This window comes from Uranotaenia lowii, chromosome 3 (assembly GCF_029784155.1).
Source record: "Uranotaenia lowii strain MFRU-FL chromosome 3, ASM2978415v1, whole genome shotgun sequence".
Classification (NCBI taxonomy): Eukaryota; Metazoa; Arthropoda; class Insecta; order Diptera; family Culicidae; genus Uranotaenia; species Uranotaenia lowii.
The window spans coordinates 27,704,772-27,721,293 of record NC_073693.1 but is presented as its reverse complement, the minus strand read 5'-3'; the positions used below and the strand labels follow the sequence as shown (position 1 = coordinate 27,721,293).

The following is a 16,522-nucleotide window of genomic DNA, read 5'->3' as shown; positions in this document are numbered from 1 at the left end:
TCTAACGGGTATAAAAAACACCATTTTCACGATTTTTTTCTAGAGCTATCGTTCAAACAAATGTATTCAAATTTTTTGCATTATACAAAGCATTGTTAAAAGACCATTTAGTATTTTTTTCGTAGAAAAATATTAATAAATAAGCCGGTGGCGGAGCACTTTCGAGGATGCCTTTTAGAAAACAGGATTTGCGGTGGACACTGTATCTCAGCACAGAATCATCTAAAATAAAAAAATCAGAGCAAAATATTTTTAATAGATGTTTTTCTGGACCCCAACGTTTTTATTTAACTTAAAAAAATTTCTATGAAATTTTTGTGTCTGTTTGAAGTAAAAACTACGATTTTTCACGAAAAAATCCGTCATTTTTCACCTGTAAAATTTCCCCAAAGTAAAAAAAACAAAAAAGAAAAACGTTGGGGTCTGGTATTTTATATGTAGAAAATATGTTCCAAATTTGAAAAGAATCGGATAAGTAGTTTTCAAATGACGATGTCCACGGACTTTAAAAATGTGCTTTCGAGAAAAACGCGTTTGAAGTTTCTGCTCTTGCTTTCTTGCAGTATTAGATAGGAGGAGATGAAGGCCTATAACTTCAACAGTTTTGCTTCAATTGACTTGAAAATTTGACACAACATTCTTGAAATGTTTTACAATAAGAAAATAAAAAAATAAAAAAAAATCGATTTTTTGAAAGTGTTAGACCCTACCCCCCCCCCCCCCCCCCCCCCTTAAAAGAGGTTGTTTTATATGTTCAAATTCCAATTGAAAACGATATACTACCTAATAAACAAAAATTTAAATTGTTTTCAACACACATTCCTTCAGTTTTACAAAGTGTAGCAAAGCACACCGGGTTAGCTATTTTATAATGCTCCACGATTCAATTGGTGGCCCAGTATTGAAACTCTATCCAATTCCCTTGTGTTTGATTTTACACTTGAGCTCGAACTGGAAGTCGGTTTGAGAAATGATTGTTTTATCAATTATGTATGTATGTATGTATGTTGGTAATCCACCATGGGTGCACGGATTCACCGCAGTTTCTGCCAAAGTATGTGCTCACATGCATTCTTTAGATTATTATGTTCGACAAATCTCCAATGCAGCGCGCCATCATACCCGGACCCCATGGCTTCGTATGAACTGTTATGGATGAATGTATTGTGTTGATGTAGGTATATTCTGGAAGAACGAATCAATCAGGTGGGCTAGTTTACTTACAGGTATTCCGGCATCCGTGTATATACCTGACCAGCTTGCAACTGATTGAACATTCCTATTATATAGTCAGTTATAGAATGAAACACATCTTACCTGTAGGCAACTTAAGGGAATCGAACCCAAAAGTTTTTCTTGCCGATACCGGGAATCGAACCCAGTACGCCTGGCGTACCAATACCAGACTCGCGCCAGCCTATCCGCTAGACCACATCGGCGCTCGAGAAATGATTGTTTTATCAATTAGGCTAAATAATTTATGTTTCCATAAATTTTAAATATAAATAAATTTAATCTTGATTCATAAGAAACTGGAATTTACAATAAACTTTATTCTATGAATGAGTTGCTTAGAGCAAGATTGCCGAAATCACAGAAAAATCTGTTTTTACAGAATTTTGAGGAAACTTTCATCACAGATTTCACACAATTTTTGAACTTTGATCGGATTTCCATAATTTTATTTTTTTGGTCAATATTTAATTTAGGTTTCTTCCTTTGAATTAGAAAAGTATGAAAAGATTTTCAAGGTAAACTGATTTTTCCCAACTAAAATTAAAAAAATGATCCATTTTATCATGAGTTTCCAATGAAATTAAAGGAATTAAGGGAATAAGTAATGACAAAAAATCAGATTTTTTTTCTCAAAAACGTTGATTAAGGGCAATGTACAGTTTTTTTTTTGCAAAATCTGTAATTTAAGGCATCTTCTTATGTATTTCTGACTCTATCGTTTTTTGGGACTTTTTTCATTCGGAGCCAACTACAGACAACCTAGTAGAACATATTCACTTCTTTTCAAAATATTTAGAAACTAGAAAAAATAACCTACACAATGAATCCAGTATCAAAAAAATCGGTCAACATTTCCAGCCACGGGATGAAAGATGAAATTTAATTGAAGTTTTACAGTTACACAAGTATTAGGAATGTGAGCTATTAAAGATGTTGAAAGAAGAAAATGGTTCCGCTCAAGATCATATTTTAGTTCCGCTCAAGATCAGCGTGGTTCCGCTCAAGATCAGAATTCTTACTCCAGTAAAACAGCTCTAGAGTTATTAGGATTTACTCTAAAATATTCTAAAAGTCATCATTAGAAAGCAGAAACCAAGATCTATCCGCTGAACTAAAAATTTTTTTGCTCGGTTATAACCCACAGCCATACCGCTTGATCAACTGTTTCGAGTTGCGTCGAATTGAGCCATTTAGTTCCGCTCAAGATCATTTACCCTATCAGCAGGAATGCAATCGATTCCAGGCGCTTTGTTGGATTTCTTTTCCTTGATTGCCGCTTTTATTTCAGCCAGCGAGGGCGCTTCCGAGTTGACGCCATTAATGCGACTTACTGTGGGCGCTTCGTGCTCCGGCAATCGCCATTTTCAACTCAGAAAAGTTGTCCAACGCTTGAGCTGATCTGTTCGATCTGGCAGTGGCTGAACTGCTCGGTCTTTCAGCGGCATTCTTCCATTAGTCCTTGCACAGCTAAGACGGCGAGAAATATCATATAATAATCGGATATCTCCATTGGCGGTGGCTCTGTCTCCCTGTTCGGCTAGGGAGTTTGTCCAGGCTCTTTTGTCTCATCTACAAGCTCGTTTAACTGCCTTTTCCAGCTCTGCATTTCGTAAGCGGGCGGCTGCTTTGGCTGACCCGGTACATGCCTGCTCAATTCCGACTTTCGCCTTTCTCCGATCATCGATCATCCTCCAGGTTTCATCTGACATCCATTCACGTCGTCTTCCACAAACTTTATCGAGAGTACAATGGCTCGTTGTGATAAAGGCATTCTTGATTCTACACCACCACACGAGCAAAACAAACCGGGTCAAGTAGTAGCCAATAAATCAAATTACATCTGGAAAACTTTTATTTTTATTTGAAAATTTTTTGAAAAAAGTGGACCATGCCCAACACTAGAATAAGGGTAAGGCCCATCTTCCCTCAAGCCCTCATTTCCCCTTTTAACTGGAATCGATAATCCTATAAAATTAGATTCAATAATCATGTACTTTATTGCGTAGATAAGATTTCCAAGAATACATGACATGTGTGATGTGATTGTGTGACTAAATGTATTTTACGCCCATTCACCTTAATGCTTGCATTCGATAAGATAACATTCAACCAAAAGTACAACTTTTTGCGATAGAAATGATCAGTATTGGCCCTTCTCTGGCAGTGAGATGGAGCTAATTCTTGTAACCGGCTTTTCATTATCGATACTCTTTCTCTTTGCTTGAAGACTACCTTCACACTATCTATTCGTGTGGTTTTTCGTTATTCTGAAATCAACCAACATGGTAAGTTTTTGCTTTTTACAATGAGCTTCAGTTCGACTCCAATTTAAATATAATTATTGCTTAGCAGTATAAAGGTTTAAATGTGTTTGGTTGTCTAATTGGTGCGGTAAATCAAAATTACACGTTTCACAAATTTAATTTTTCGAAAAATTTCAACATTCATAAGTTGTGAATCCTTAAAACTTTTCATGCAGTAATTATAAAAACCGGTTTCATCGACCGAAATTGTGAAATGCTATGAATGTCGAATTACAGTTGAAGCACATGTTTTTGTTTCTTAAGATATCTCAATAGGAACAAAGTGTGAAAGCCCTAGGTCAGCAAAGATTTCAATATGGTGACTCTTAAGTGAATTTTACCGTCCCCAATTGATTTTATCGATATCATTTAAAACATACTAATGCAGGACTTTTGATAGGCTTGTCATTTCTTTTTGACAGCTTCTCCACATGGTATCTTAAAGTGCATATACTTCTGATTAAAAGAATGAAGATCAACAACAACAATGTCAAGGATTGCTAGCATAACTAATTTCTCTAGTTTCACCCTATTCCAATATTTACAGATGTCAACTGAAGCAGAAATACGTAAAATCTACAGTATCATCTTCCTTACCGTCAGTATCTGTGTTGGACTAGCAAGGAGCTCAGAGATACTTCCTCGAGAAAATGTTCGCAAGTTGAACTTCCTGGATGCAACCGTAAATGAGAGGAGCTATCCCAACATATGGATGCTCGATATGAGTAATTCCATCACCTTCACGCTTCCCAAAGGAAACCCCTTCTTCGCTCACCAAACACTGTGGTTTTATCGGTGCAACAATTGTTCGATCCGGGACATTTACAGGGAATCCTTCAGTCGGCTACCACGTTTACGAGTTCTCCATCTGGACAATAACGGATTACAGTTCATCCATCAGGACGCATTTGTCAACAATCAAAATCTGGAGAAAATTTCGCTCAGAAACAATCGTCTGGTGGAATTCAACACGTTTCGAACTATCAACCGTCTGTTCTTACTTCGAGCATTGGATCTGAGTGAAAATTTTGAGTTTGATTTCAATAACGTTGATTTGAAGGCGGAACATTTGAAACGCCTACAATGTGATCACTGCAACGTCACGAAACTGGATAAAAGATCCTTGATTGGGATGCCTTGGATTTCAACTTTAACGTTACAGTACAACTCACTCGAGTACGTCGCAGAAAACACCTTCGAACATTTGGAGCGAATCGAAAACATCGATCTTAGTCATAATCCAGAGCTAAAAAGACTACACCTCAAAAGTACAACACTGAGGATTGTTGAAGCCGAAAACTGTAGCTTAGAAGGGATATTAGACACAAACGAGCTTCCCGCCTTACAATATTTGAATGTTCGACATAACAGAATATCAGCATTGAACGTACATGGATTTCAACAAAACCGGTACATAAAATCCATTCTACTCGATGGCAATGAGATGAAAAAGTTTCCTGAAAAGTTGCTGCACTTTAATTTGGCGCATCTATCGACCCTCTGTTTGGATCGAAATCCCATCCAGCCTTGGGCTTCAGCAAATGAAGCGAAGCGGCTTTACATTGCGCGGAATTACCGCCGAAATTGTCTTGACGATCATGAGCCAATCAGGCAGTTCGAGCTTTATCTTCCCGAGAAGAACGGAGAAGCAGTTTATCGCAAGGAAACCAGGTATGAAAACTGTTCTGAAAATTCGTGTAACTTTCTCTCCTCTAACGTAATTTACATAGAGCCGAATTATTTCACTGAGATGAAAAACATCACCGAGGTTAATCTGATAAATAGTCATAACTTTGATTTACCCTACCATAAGGTATTTATTCGGAGTCAATTCGTTCAACGTTTGTCTCTGGTCAACTGTTCCATTACAAGTATCTATGATTCTTCGTTTGAAAAACTCCCAAATCTTCAATATCTAAATCTGAGTGAAAATAAACTCCATTCTTTTGGTGTGCCCCAGATTTTTAGAAGTAATACAAAAATAGAATACATAGATTTATCTAACAACGAATTCAAATCACTTCCGTTTGACGTTTTCCGGCATCTGAAGTCTCTAAGGGTGCTTAATTTTGATTTCAATCCTCAGCTACATCCACTGCATCATAACTCTCTGTTCCTGGAAAGCGAATCGTTGCAGCATCTCAGCTGTCGGTTCTTAGCTTAGCTTAGCTTAGCTTATTTGACTACTCATATCCACCTTAAATCATTGAACTCGAAATGCTATTTAATTCTTTCAGGGGATGGTAATGCTATTTAATTACGTACTTCAAAACAAAAGATGATATTTTTTTTTTTTTTTTATCAATTCATGCGCATTTCGAATTCCATGATCGCTGGCGTGGCTAAGCAGAACAAGTTCCACGTAGCCAATGGTTGCTACTCCGTGATTAATCGAGGCCATCAATTTTGCACAAAGTCCAAAAGAATGGTGCTTGGGATTAGCAGTTCATTCTCAATGTACAAAACTCATGCTCTCCGTTTTTTTAAATGATTAATAACGGCGCCGGCCACGTCCTAGTAGTCAATGAGGAAAAAGGAAGGAATGTTAGTTTGATACTCTTTAGGTTCAACTAGCAACTTCATGCTCCTGCATACTCCAAAAATAATTTTGAAATAGTCAGAACCAGAAATAAGTAAGTATCACCGACTATGGAAACCGTCTGTACGTCTGCGAATCTATATTCAAGTATCAAAGGAAGGGGTTGTGTTAGTTGGAAAAAGGTAAAGATCAGGATCCATTTTGGTCAATGGTGCGATCGTACTTTCCTACACCTTCTATGCTCCTAGACATTTCATAAGGAAACTCCTACTTCTACGAGGCAATCGATAAACGTTAAATAAATATATATTGAGTTAAGTATTGAAAAAAAATTATTACCATCCACATTTCATCTCTATCAAACTAGCTTTTTTCCCTAACAGTGATCCCTGTTTAATCAAAGAATTATCAAAAGGCTTTTATGGTTAAAAAAAAACAATATTTTGAATTGAATGTATTTTTCATAATATGCCGACAAAAACTTTTTAAACTATTTTTAGTGATTACTACCATTTTGAAAATTCTTCAATTCTTTCTTCTCCTTACCTCTTTTTGAGCTTCATTGCATGTACAAATTAATGTTGAAATTTTTGCTAGTTTTGAAAAGATCTGTTTTTTTTCGATTTACCAATTCGAGTAACTACTAATCAATCAGAACATTTTATTATTTTTAAATGCTGAATATTTTGAGAAAAACAAAACGCGACCTTTTAAAATTAACTTTAAATAACATGGAAACAGTATTTCTAAGTGATTGAAATTTACTTGTAAAACGAAGGAATAAATCTGATGAACATATACGAATTTTGACAAAAATGAATGATTCATCGCAGCAGAATCATTATAGAATGATGAGCAAAATGGTGAACAAACAGCAGATCTTGAGATGGAAACGAAAAAGCAATTGATATATTATTTCGACATATGGAAAGAAAAAAATAGTAACACACATGACATGATCTAATTTATATGAAAAAAGCAGATGATAATATCAATAAGTTTCAGCAATCTTGTCTGTCATATTAAAAGTTTAATCTTAAGATTTCTAATATGAGTGACAAGAGCAACTTATATTCAGATGATTGGTTTTTGAAGTGATTATTGAAAAATTTTACTTAAACTAGGAATAACAACAATTAACTCAAGTCTTTTTTGCCATTCCATTAATATTTCTAACTCTTTGTGAACATCTAAAATAAATAAACATATGAAAAGTAATATATAAATGCTTATTGGAAAAGCTGAAATAAAAATGTCATGAAAATACAACTAACACTTTTTTGAAAATTAAAAGTAATAAAATATCAAATGTACAGTTCGTTTTTAAGTAAAACGTTAAAAAATATTATTTTTAACTGTACAGTATAGCATCTGATTTGTAAACGTTTATTCCACTGGTTCAAAGCTGCAATAAAATATGTATATTCAATTATTAAACACCATGTACCAATCATGATTTTAAAGGGATGAAGGCGTAATACAACTAAAAATAGTTATTATGAAGTGATGCTGTTAATTTTTTTTCATGATAATATATGGAGATATTTAAGTGCTTTCAAAATTTCAAATTTGAAAAAAAAACATTCTTTATTCGAGATACTGAAAATAAAGAAACATTTTGAAGATAATAAGCTGAGATTCAACTCCCGATTTTCTAAATAAAATAACTGCCCGTATTCGCAAATCTACCCTATATGCATTTCCATAATTTTTACAGTATCTTAAAGGTCGCTTTTCAACTGATTGCTTTTTAATAGGGACTGGAAAAAACATGAGTTAAGTTCTAAACTTTTTGAAGAACACAAAGTTATGTTTATGCCATGTACAATATACGCACAAAGCTGCCCCAAACGTTTTGAACAAAAAACCATCCAATAACGTTGTTTTTTTTTAAAGATGCATACGGTGTATCGGAAATAACAAATTTAGATATGATTCAAAGAATTTTTTTCTTAAAAAAATAGGAAAGATTTAAAAAATTAAAATATGTTTTTCAATGTATAAAGGTAAAAACACAAAAAAAGTATTCACAAAGCAAATATTTTAAGCCCTTTATCTTCAACTATTCCTTACATATGAGACAGTTTTGTATGTGGCGACATTGTATTGATTGATATAATGGATATAATTATCATATAGAGTTGTACGGTGTCCAACATGAATGTTGTTGTATAGTGCTAGTATGAATGGGCCATTGAGGGGGACCTATTTTTAATTTAATCTGTTGCTGTATGATAGAAGCCTGTAATATAAAGATGAATACAGAATGAAATTTATTTAGAAAAACTTTTATGTAAGACTATATGCAATAAGATATCGCAGTTATTCTCCAAAAAATATATCAGAAAAAAGAATTTAGTAACTTTTTTTAACAAAAATCTTGAGTTTGTTGATGGCGTAACTGAAAAAACTATTTATAATCTCTGGCTTAATTGCATGGTTATCTTAAAACTTTTTTCTCAAGTCCCCTTTCTAAATCCGCTAAAATCAAGAAAGAATAACAAAAATAATAATAATAATAATAACATTCGGATACAACCGCTATATCACATTGAAAAACTGTTGAAAATTCTATAACAATTCAAATGTTTCATTAAAACTGCTTTTAATACTTGATGTTTAAAGTTCACGTGCTTTGAGAAAATTTAGTTTTTTTAATTGTTAAATTTCTAAAAATTCCATTCATCCACAAAAGATGAAAAGTGAAAAATAACCCTAAGCTTTAATTATAAAAACCATCAACGGACGTTGAAAAAAAGTTCTTTCAACCATCACACAGTTCAGGTTACTCAATAAAGTGAAAAAAAATTGCTGTGCTTTAATGGGAGAACGGCTACTAGTCGGTAAAATAGTATACTGAAATCTATTTATCAATTCATATTTGAGAACATTTTTGATAATTTCCATGATCATTTAACTTTTTTTTTTAATCTCATAGAATATCGACGCCAACAAAAAGCTTCATCGTTCATATGTTGAAATATAGGTGGCCGAAGCTTTTTCTTGTATGTTGAAAACCTTTTCTTACATGAAAACTTGTGTGCAAGTTTTGAAAGAATAAACTTTTCTTGAAACATTTCACGCCCTAAAACTCTAGATGAAATAATTCACGCCCTGAAATTGTCATACCTTTCTTAATAAGAATGCATTATTATCAATTTAAAATAATTGGAAAACCAAAAGCGTTGGCATTAAAACTATCTTTTGTAAAACCACTTATCTTCAAACCATGTTGACACGCTCTGTTTCTCCCGTCCTGTCGGTCTTCTTAAAAACTCGTCCATTTTGATCTGGAGGGCATAGCCCAGCCCCCTCGAACAAGTCACTTTCTTAAACTTACACTTTTTAACTTTTCTTCAAATTTTCTAAGCATAACTTCACTTTTTCCGAGCAAAACACCGACAAGCACTGAACCTGAGCTCAAAATTAGTAGATTTTGATCGAATTTTCGGACGAGTTTTTGAAAAATAAATTCACTGCAGAAATTTGTCACACATCATCATTCCCAAAGGCTTATTTCTAGAACCAAAATTAAACACTTCTCCCGGCGGTTTCCAATGATGATAATTAATGATTGCCGATCCGAACGTAAAACGATGAAATTCTTGGATAAATCACTTTAACTTCACTAGTAAAATCTGAATTTCTGAAAATTTTTCACTAGCGAAAAAAAAATGCGTGCGCTTGCCACGAGTCCACCTGCAGCATCTCAGCTGTCGGTTCTGCAGATTTACTCGAGTCGATAACAAAACCTTCATCGGCCTGTCAAATCTGATAGAATTGGATCTTCAAGGCAACCATATTAGCACCATCTATCAGGATGCCTTTCAAATCAACCAACAGTTAAGATATCTAAATCTTCAAGAAAATTCCTTGTACACATTCGCTCCGGACTTACGTTTGCTGACTTCGTTACAAAGCCTCTGCTTATCAGATAATAGAGATTTCGATTTTAACCATCCCAGCAGCAAACATTTGTTGGAAAATGTTGATGCAGTTGAGGCCTTAGAAGCCAACTGTTCGGGGAAAACCTTCTCGGAGAATCTCATTGCGGAAAGAAACAAAAAAATTACCATGTTGATTGACGTGGATCCCACTGAGCCAAATTTAGCTGCGGAGGTTCCATTTGTCAATGAATCATCCGGGGTTGTATTTGAAGCTAGTTTTGGAGTTTTGTTGTTGTTTGGTATTGTATGTGTAGGTATACTCGTGTGCTTTTTGAAGAAACGCATAAATACAACACAAGTTTTCAACAACGATGTTCAGCCTAATAATTCTACAAAGTTTTCTACACTTCAGCAGATTGAATTTAAAACACCCTGAAACGTGTTCCGATATCAAGATCATTGATGCAATTTTAAACTTTTGATTCTGGTCATCTGAAAAGTGTCCAGCTAAAGTATCCAATCGTTTCCAAAGGGGATTCAATTGGCACAAAACTTCAACGGTGCAAACTCAAATCGAGGAACAGAATTTATTCTCTTGCATAAAACGCTGCTGAGCTGGTCCAGCGGATTAACTGGCGCTAGACTGGTGTCCGTACATTCTTACGGACAGGATTTATTTTCTTAAATTCAGATCTAGATATTTCAGAATAGAAAGGCAAGATTTTACAACTTTAGACCCAATTACAAACTTGAATTTCACTTTATCTATTATCTCACACAATTCTTAAAAGAATTTAAGGGATGGGATGAAGGGTATGCAGAAAATTAATCAAAATTAAAAAAAAAATTGAAATGAAAAAAATTGTTGAATTCGGCAACACTGAGAATATAGAAATTAAAATAACTTTCTATGGCAACGTTTGTTATTTTGGCATACCTTGGTAAATCAAACAAAACAAAGTCAGTCATTGATAAAAGTTGTCTCAGATTCGGCCCCTGGAAAAAGGCGGATTGGCTTAGGAGCTGCTGCTGATTTTTTGTTGTGATTGGGCCTACCAGGAGAAAAATATGTAGTTAGATTAGGAAGCGCACATTTTTATGGCTGTTGCTGTTGATTGTTTGTTTTGATTTGGCCTCCCGATGAAATAAGACGGATTGGCTTGGGAAGCGCAGATTTTTAATGCTGCTACCGCTGATTGTTTGGTTTGATTAGAACTTTCGCTGGAAAAAGACGGCATTGACCTGGGAAGCACAGATTTTTAAAGCTGCTGCTGTTGATTGTTAGTTTTGATTTGGCCTTCCGATGAAAAAAGACGGATTGGCTTAGCAGGCGGAAATTTTTTAAGCTACTGCTGTTGATGTTTGTTGTAATTTGGCCTCACAGTGGAAAAAGACGGAATTAGATTTGGAAGCGCCCATTTTTAAAGCTGCTGCTGTTGATTGTTGGTTTTGATTTGGCCTTCCAATGGAAAAGTCGAATCAGCTTGGATAGCGCAAATTTTCCAGGCTGCTGCTGCTGATTTTTTGTTTTGATTTGGCCTTCCAATGGAAAAGTCGAATAGGCTTGGAAAGCGCAAATTTTTCAGGCTGCTGCTGCTGATTGTTTGTTTTGATTTGGCCTTCCGATGAAAAAAAGACGGATTGGCTTGGGAAGCGCAGATTTTTAATACTGCCGCCGCTGATTGTTTGGTTTGATTAGAACTTTCGCTGGAAAAAGACGGCATTGGCCTGGGAAGCGCAGATTTTTAATGTTGCTGCTGCTGATTGTTTGTTTTGATTTGGCCTTCCGATGGAGAAAAAAAAAGACGGATTGGCTTGGGAAGAGCGCATTTTTAAGGCTGTTGCTGCTGATTGTTTATTTTGATTTGGCCTTCCGATGGAAAAGGACGGATTTGCTTGAAAAGTGCAAATTTTTAAGACTGCTGCTGCTGCTGATTGTTTGTTTTGATTTGGTTTTCGGATGGAAAAAAAAAACGGATTGGCTTGGAAAGCGCAGATTTTAAAGGTTACTGCTGCTGATTTTTTGTTGTGATTTGGCCTTCCAGTGGAAAAAGACGTAATAAGTTTAGGAAGCAAGGATTTTAAAAGCAGCTGCTGTTGATTGTTTGTTTTGATTTGACCTTTCGGTGGAAAAAGACGGATTGGCTTGGGAAGTGCAGATTTTTAATACTGCTGCTCCTGATTGTTTGTTTTGATTTTGTAAGACTAGCCACTAGTCAGTCGGCAGGCGTCCCAGAGATTCCCTAAACAATCCCTAGGGTCGGCAAGCTTACTAATAAAGCAAAATGCAAGGAATATTCGGAGGAAGAAAAACTCCACCTTCGAGCTTCAACTTAAATTTATTGGGGAGCACAATCCAAGCTTTAATTCCACCACTTTGAAACAAACATTAATGACAATAATGGTTATCTGACCTTATTATTGCTACCACCTGGTACTGGTCCTCGGGTTGGTCCGACCTTGGGTTCGGTGAGGTCAAACTCGGTCCAATGGCGTCGACGCGGCGATGTAGCTGGCGGCGCACTAAGATAGCGACCAGCGGCAGGTGCGAAGCGGTTGACGAGTAGGTTATAGTGTACCTGTCCCCGCAGGGGGCTGTCGCAGGGTAATTTGAAGCGTACCTGGTCCCACCTTGGGTGCTGAACCAGGCACGGAAGTGTTGTTGGTCGGATCAAATTCGCCAGCGAGAAATTCACCCGAACTAGCGGCGGTGCGATGCGCGAAACCAACGGCTGATTTAAATCCGTCTAACGGTGGATTTAAATCCGGAGGCGATGGGGGATACCTCTATTGTAGCGGCAGACGTAACCTCCAAGGCGACAACAGTTTTACGGCGGATTCAATTCGTAGGTTTGTATTTGAATCCGGTTGAACGGTGACGGCTCGGCGATGGGTTGTTATTTCATCCCGAAACAGCGGGGTGACTTCAAACTTATCACAATATTCCAAATTTCTTCCGAAGTTCTTTCGTCAATCGTTGCTCTCGCCTCGCGCCTTTTTTGTCTCGTCTAAATCCCATTCGCCTCTTCTATTTCCATTCGCCTCCGCTGGGTAGCTTGCGGTCTCTGGTGGTGAGTGGTGAAACCAGTAGTGGTCATGGCTGCGTGCTGATCGTGGAAGTTTTCGCCTTCCAGTGGAATAGTTCAACCCCCAAAATACTCACTGCATATAAAATTACAAACTACGAACAAAATCGCTGAGACCTCTTTCGAGAGACTAGCAACGCTTACAATTTGGCCTTCCACTAGAAAAAGACGGCATTGGCATGGAAAGCGCAGATTTTAAGGCTGCTGTCGCTGATTGTTGGTTTTAATTTGGACTTCCGATGGAAATAGACAGATTGACTAAGCAGGCAAAGATTTTTAAGGCTGCTGCTGCTGATTGTTTGTTTTGATATGGCCTTCCGATAGAAAAAGACGGAATAGCTTAAGAAGCGCAGATTGTACAACAACTGCTGCTTATGGTTTTTATTTTCTTGTGATTTGGAATGAACGTAATTGGAATAAAAATGTCATTTACATAAGAATCTCATATTATTAAGCTGCTGCTGATTGTTTGTAATGTAGAATTGTAGAATTGAGATAAAAGATTATGAAATTAAATTTTCGTTTAGAGATAAACATAAGTATGTGAATTTAACTTTCTATTGAGAAAAAAGGTGAGGGGGATTGTAGAGATGAGGTGAAGGATATTAAAAAACTAAGAAATATAAATTTAAATTTTATTAATTTGAAAAACTTGTGCGAATGTAGAATAAAAATGATAGACTTTAAAAAAAAATCTTAAAAAAGTCGAACGATAAAAAAAACAATTGAGAATAGAGGTGAGAAGGAATGTATAAGTGAGATAAAGGATAAGTAATAAATCAAATTTAACAAAAATAATTTAGCATTAAATTACAGTTGTATTCGGCAACACCGAAGATAAAAAAATAGAAAAAATTAGAGCAAAATAAGATACAAGAACAGCGGTTTTCGCCATCGGATAGGTTCTCAATAACATGCATTCCAAACTAATAAAATAGATTGCGATCATTAAGCTACCTGTAACCAGTGATTATTTTTATTTACATAGTATTCCGTCTTCCGACATTTCTTTACGAACATAGTTCTAGAAATCTGTGATATTAAATTTAATGAAAAAAAATGTGGTTCATATTTAATACATCGAAAGAAATTAATCCTAAATAAAATGGCTTAAAAAATATAAAATATCAGACTTCGCCCTCAAATATGTTTTAATGAACCATCAACCGTGGGATGAGCCCTTACCTGACCCTTTCATATTACTAAGTATTCAGTTAAACAAAAATATTCGGTAACTCCTACAGCTCTAATATTCGGAATGTCTATTAGTTAAAGTGGCTTCTTCGAAAGTATATGTATAGTAGACTAAGTCGATTTGGGACCATTTTTTAATTTTTCAAACCCTGGGGTCTAAAAAGCTTTGTCTTGGTCCAAAACTCATCCATGATTTTTTGCAGAATTTTTAAGTAACGATTACCTACATGTGTGAATTAGAACTTTTAGGTTTGTATGGGAAAATTGAATGTTTTGTACTGAAAAATCAACATCATTTTTGTTTCTTCTGTGGAACCGAGCTAGCTGATGGTTTTTGTGCTAATTTTCAAATTCTCTAAAGGATATTTTTCGCTGAACAACTTTGTCGAAGTTCATAACTTCGAACTTTACTAGATAAAAAAGTTATTAGCTGTTTAATAGGGGTATGTCTTTTAGCATTGATAAATAATAAATTCAATTGACATCACTGCTTGTGCCCAGCGAACTATTACATGAAAAGTAGTCATGCAATACATCGCTTGATACCCAGCATGGATGTCAAATGAATTTATTGTTTATCAATGCGAAAAGAGATCCCTGAGAAAAAAGGAAAAAAAAAAAATGCGAAAACCCCTGTACAACAGCTAATAACTTTTTTGCCCTAATAAGATACAAAGTTACGGTTTTCAACAAAGTTGTCCAACGGAAAATTTCCTTTGAAGAAATTATAAATTTTGCACAAAAGCCATCAGCTGGCTCGGTTTCACAGAAGAAACAAAAATGATGTTGATTTTTAAGAACAAATATTCAATTTTCCTATAAAAAAACCAAAAAATTCAAATTTACTCATGTAATCGTTAGTTAAAAATTCTGCCAAAATTCATGGAAGAGTTTTGGACTTAGACAAAGCTTTTTGGACCCCAGGGTTTAAGAAATTCGAAAATGACCGCAAATCAACGCAGTCTAATGCCACAGTTCAAAAATAAAAGTATTTTCAGAGTAGAGATTTGATCTTAAAAACTACTTCAATGCATAGAAAAAAGAGGTCCTCTCGAAAAAAAAAAATAAAATTTTGTTCGACCATAATTTAGCCGTCTTATTTTTTTTTTTTGCTAAGTGTGTATGTTAACTTTATATGATCAAAACTTTGCTCGAACATTTTCCAGAAACTGCATTTAAAATTCAATCCCAATGGTCTCAGGGTGGGAAGTGTGAAATCTCAAATTCCAATTGCATCGAATCCTTATTCCATGCTTAAATATCAAAACACATTTGTTCAATACTGCTGTGCAAGGAGGAGAGGGAGCTCAAACGTTTAAGTGAAAAGTACCATTGATAAGATCATTACTCCGCTAAATAATTTGCAAAGAGATAGCTGAAAGTGTATTGTTTAACATGTACTATTTATTTTTTTCTGATTTTCTGGAAGTTTAAAAAATGGAGTCCCGTAAAACGGGGTAACATTGATCTTTTTTCTAATATTTTTCGTTTTTTTCTGCTAAGGGGAATGTGGCATGTTGAATATTTTTAAAACCGGTACACGACTCCTATGAACGTAAAACATGGTTGCAGAAATTTATTAGACTACTTTAAGTTTGATTTAAAAATCGATTTCGCCTTTGTTATGAATTTGATGCTTTGCAGATGCAGATTTCTGATAAACTTTCGGTTTCTAGTTCACATAAAAATCAAAGACAGAAAAAATGCAAAATAATTCCTTGATAAGGATTTTCTAATAAAAAATCTGCCTTAAATAATTTATTCATGTTAAAATTCTTAACAATTTACAATGTTGTATTCAATGAAAATATTAAAAAAAAAATTCTGTCAAATGCAATTACAAAATAGCTTTTCTTTCATCAATTTGCAATAGATGTGCAATAACGTTGTTTGTTGTAGCAAGTTAACCACTTATCAAACTTCTACTAGGAATTCTTTATCAATAAGTACTTGTCGTATCAATACCAATCGGTGATAATCAAGAGAAAATCCAACAAAACGAGTCCAATTGATTTGACAGGTTTAGTTTTGTTCGAATCGCTTGACAGCCTGGGGTTTTTTTTTTAGTCTGTGGATTATTTTCACAACTATTAAAAAAACATTGCAAGCTGAGCTGAAAAAAGGAAACATTAGTTTTTTTAATGGATGTGATTGAATAATCCAGCGAACAGCGAAGTCAATTATGCTCAGTAGATTTTGAAGGGGGAAATCTATAGCTAATTGAGCCCTACTGATTTAAAGCTAAGCACCTGTAAGTACAAATATTAATAACTTTCA

General features: G+C 35.2%; 1 protein-coding gene across 4 annotated transcripts in view; it reads left to right on the top strand.

Annotated features, from left to right (window-relative positions):
- The first annotated feature begins 3,381 nt into the window (after positions 1-3,381).
- LOC129755576 (protein artichoke-like) overlaps positions 3,382-16,522 on the top strand; it is a 41,502-nt gene continuing 28,361 nt past the window's right edge. The window contains exons 1-2 of one of the 4 annotated variants that reach the window (XM_055752137.1): positions 3,382-3,521; positions 4,087-5,210. In XM_055752137.1, coding sequence (XP_055608112.1) covers positions 3,519-3,521; positions 4,087-5,210 — 1,127 coding nt within the window. In that variant the 5' untranslated portion in view covers positions 3,382-3,518. Of the gene's footprint in view, positions 3,522-4,061; positions 14,083-16,264; positions 16,497-16,522 lie in introns of those variants that run through there. The other 3 variants (XM_055752134.1, XM_055752135.1, XM_055752132.1) reach the window with 3 other exon arrangements.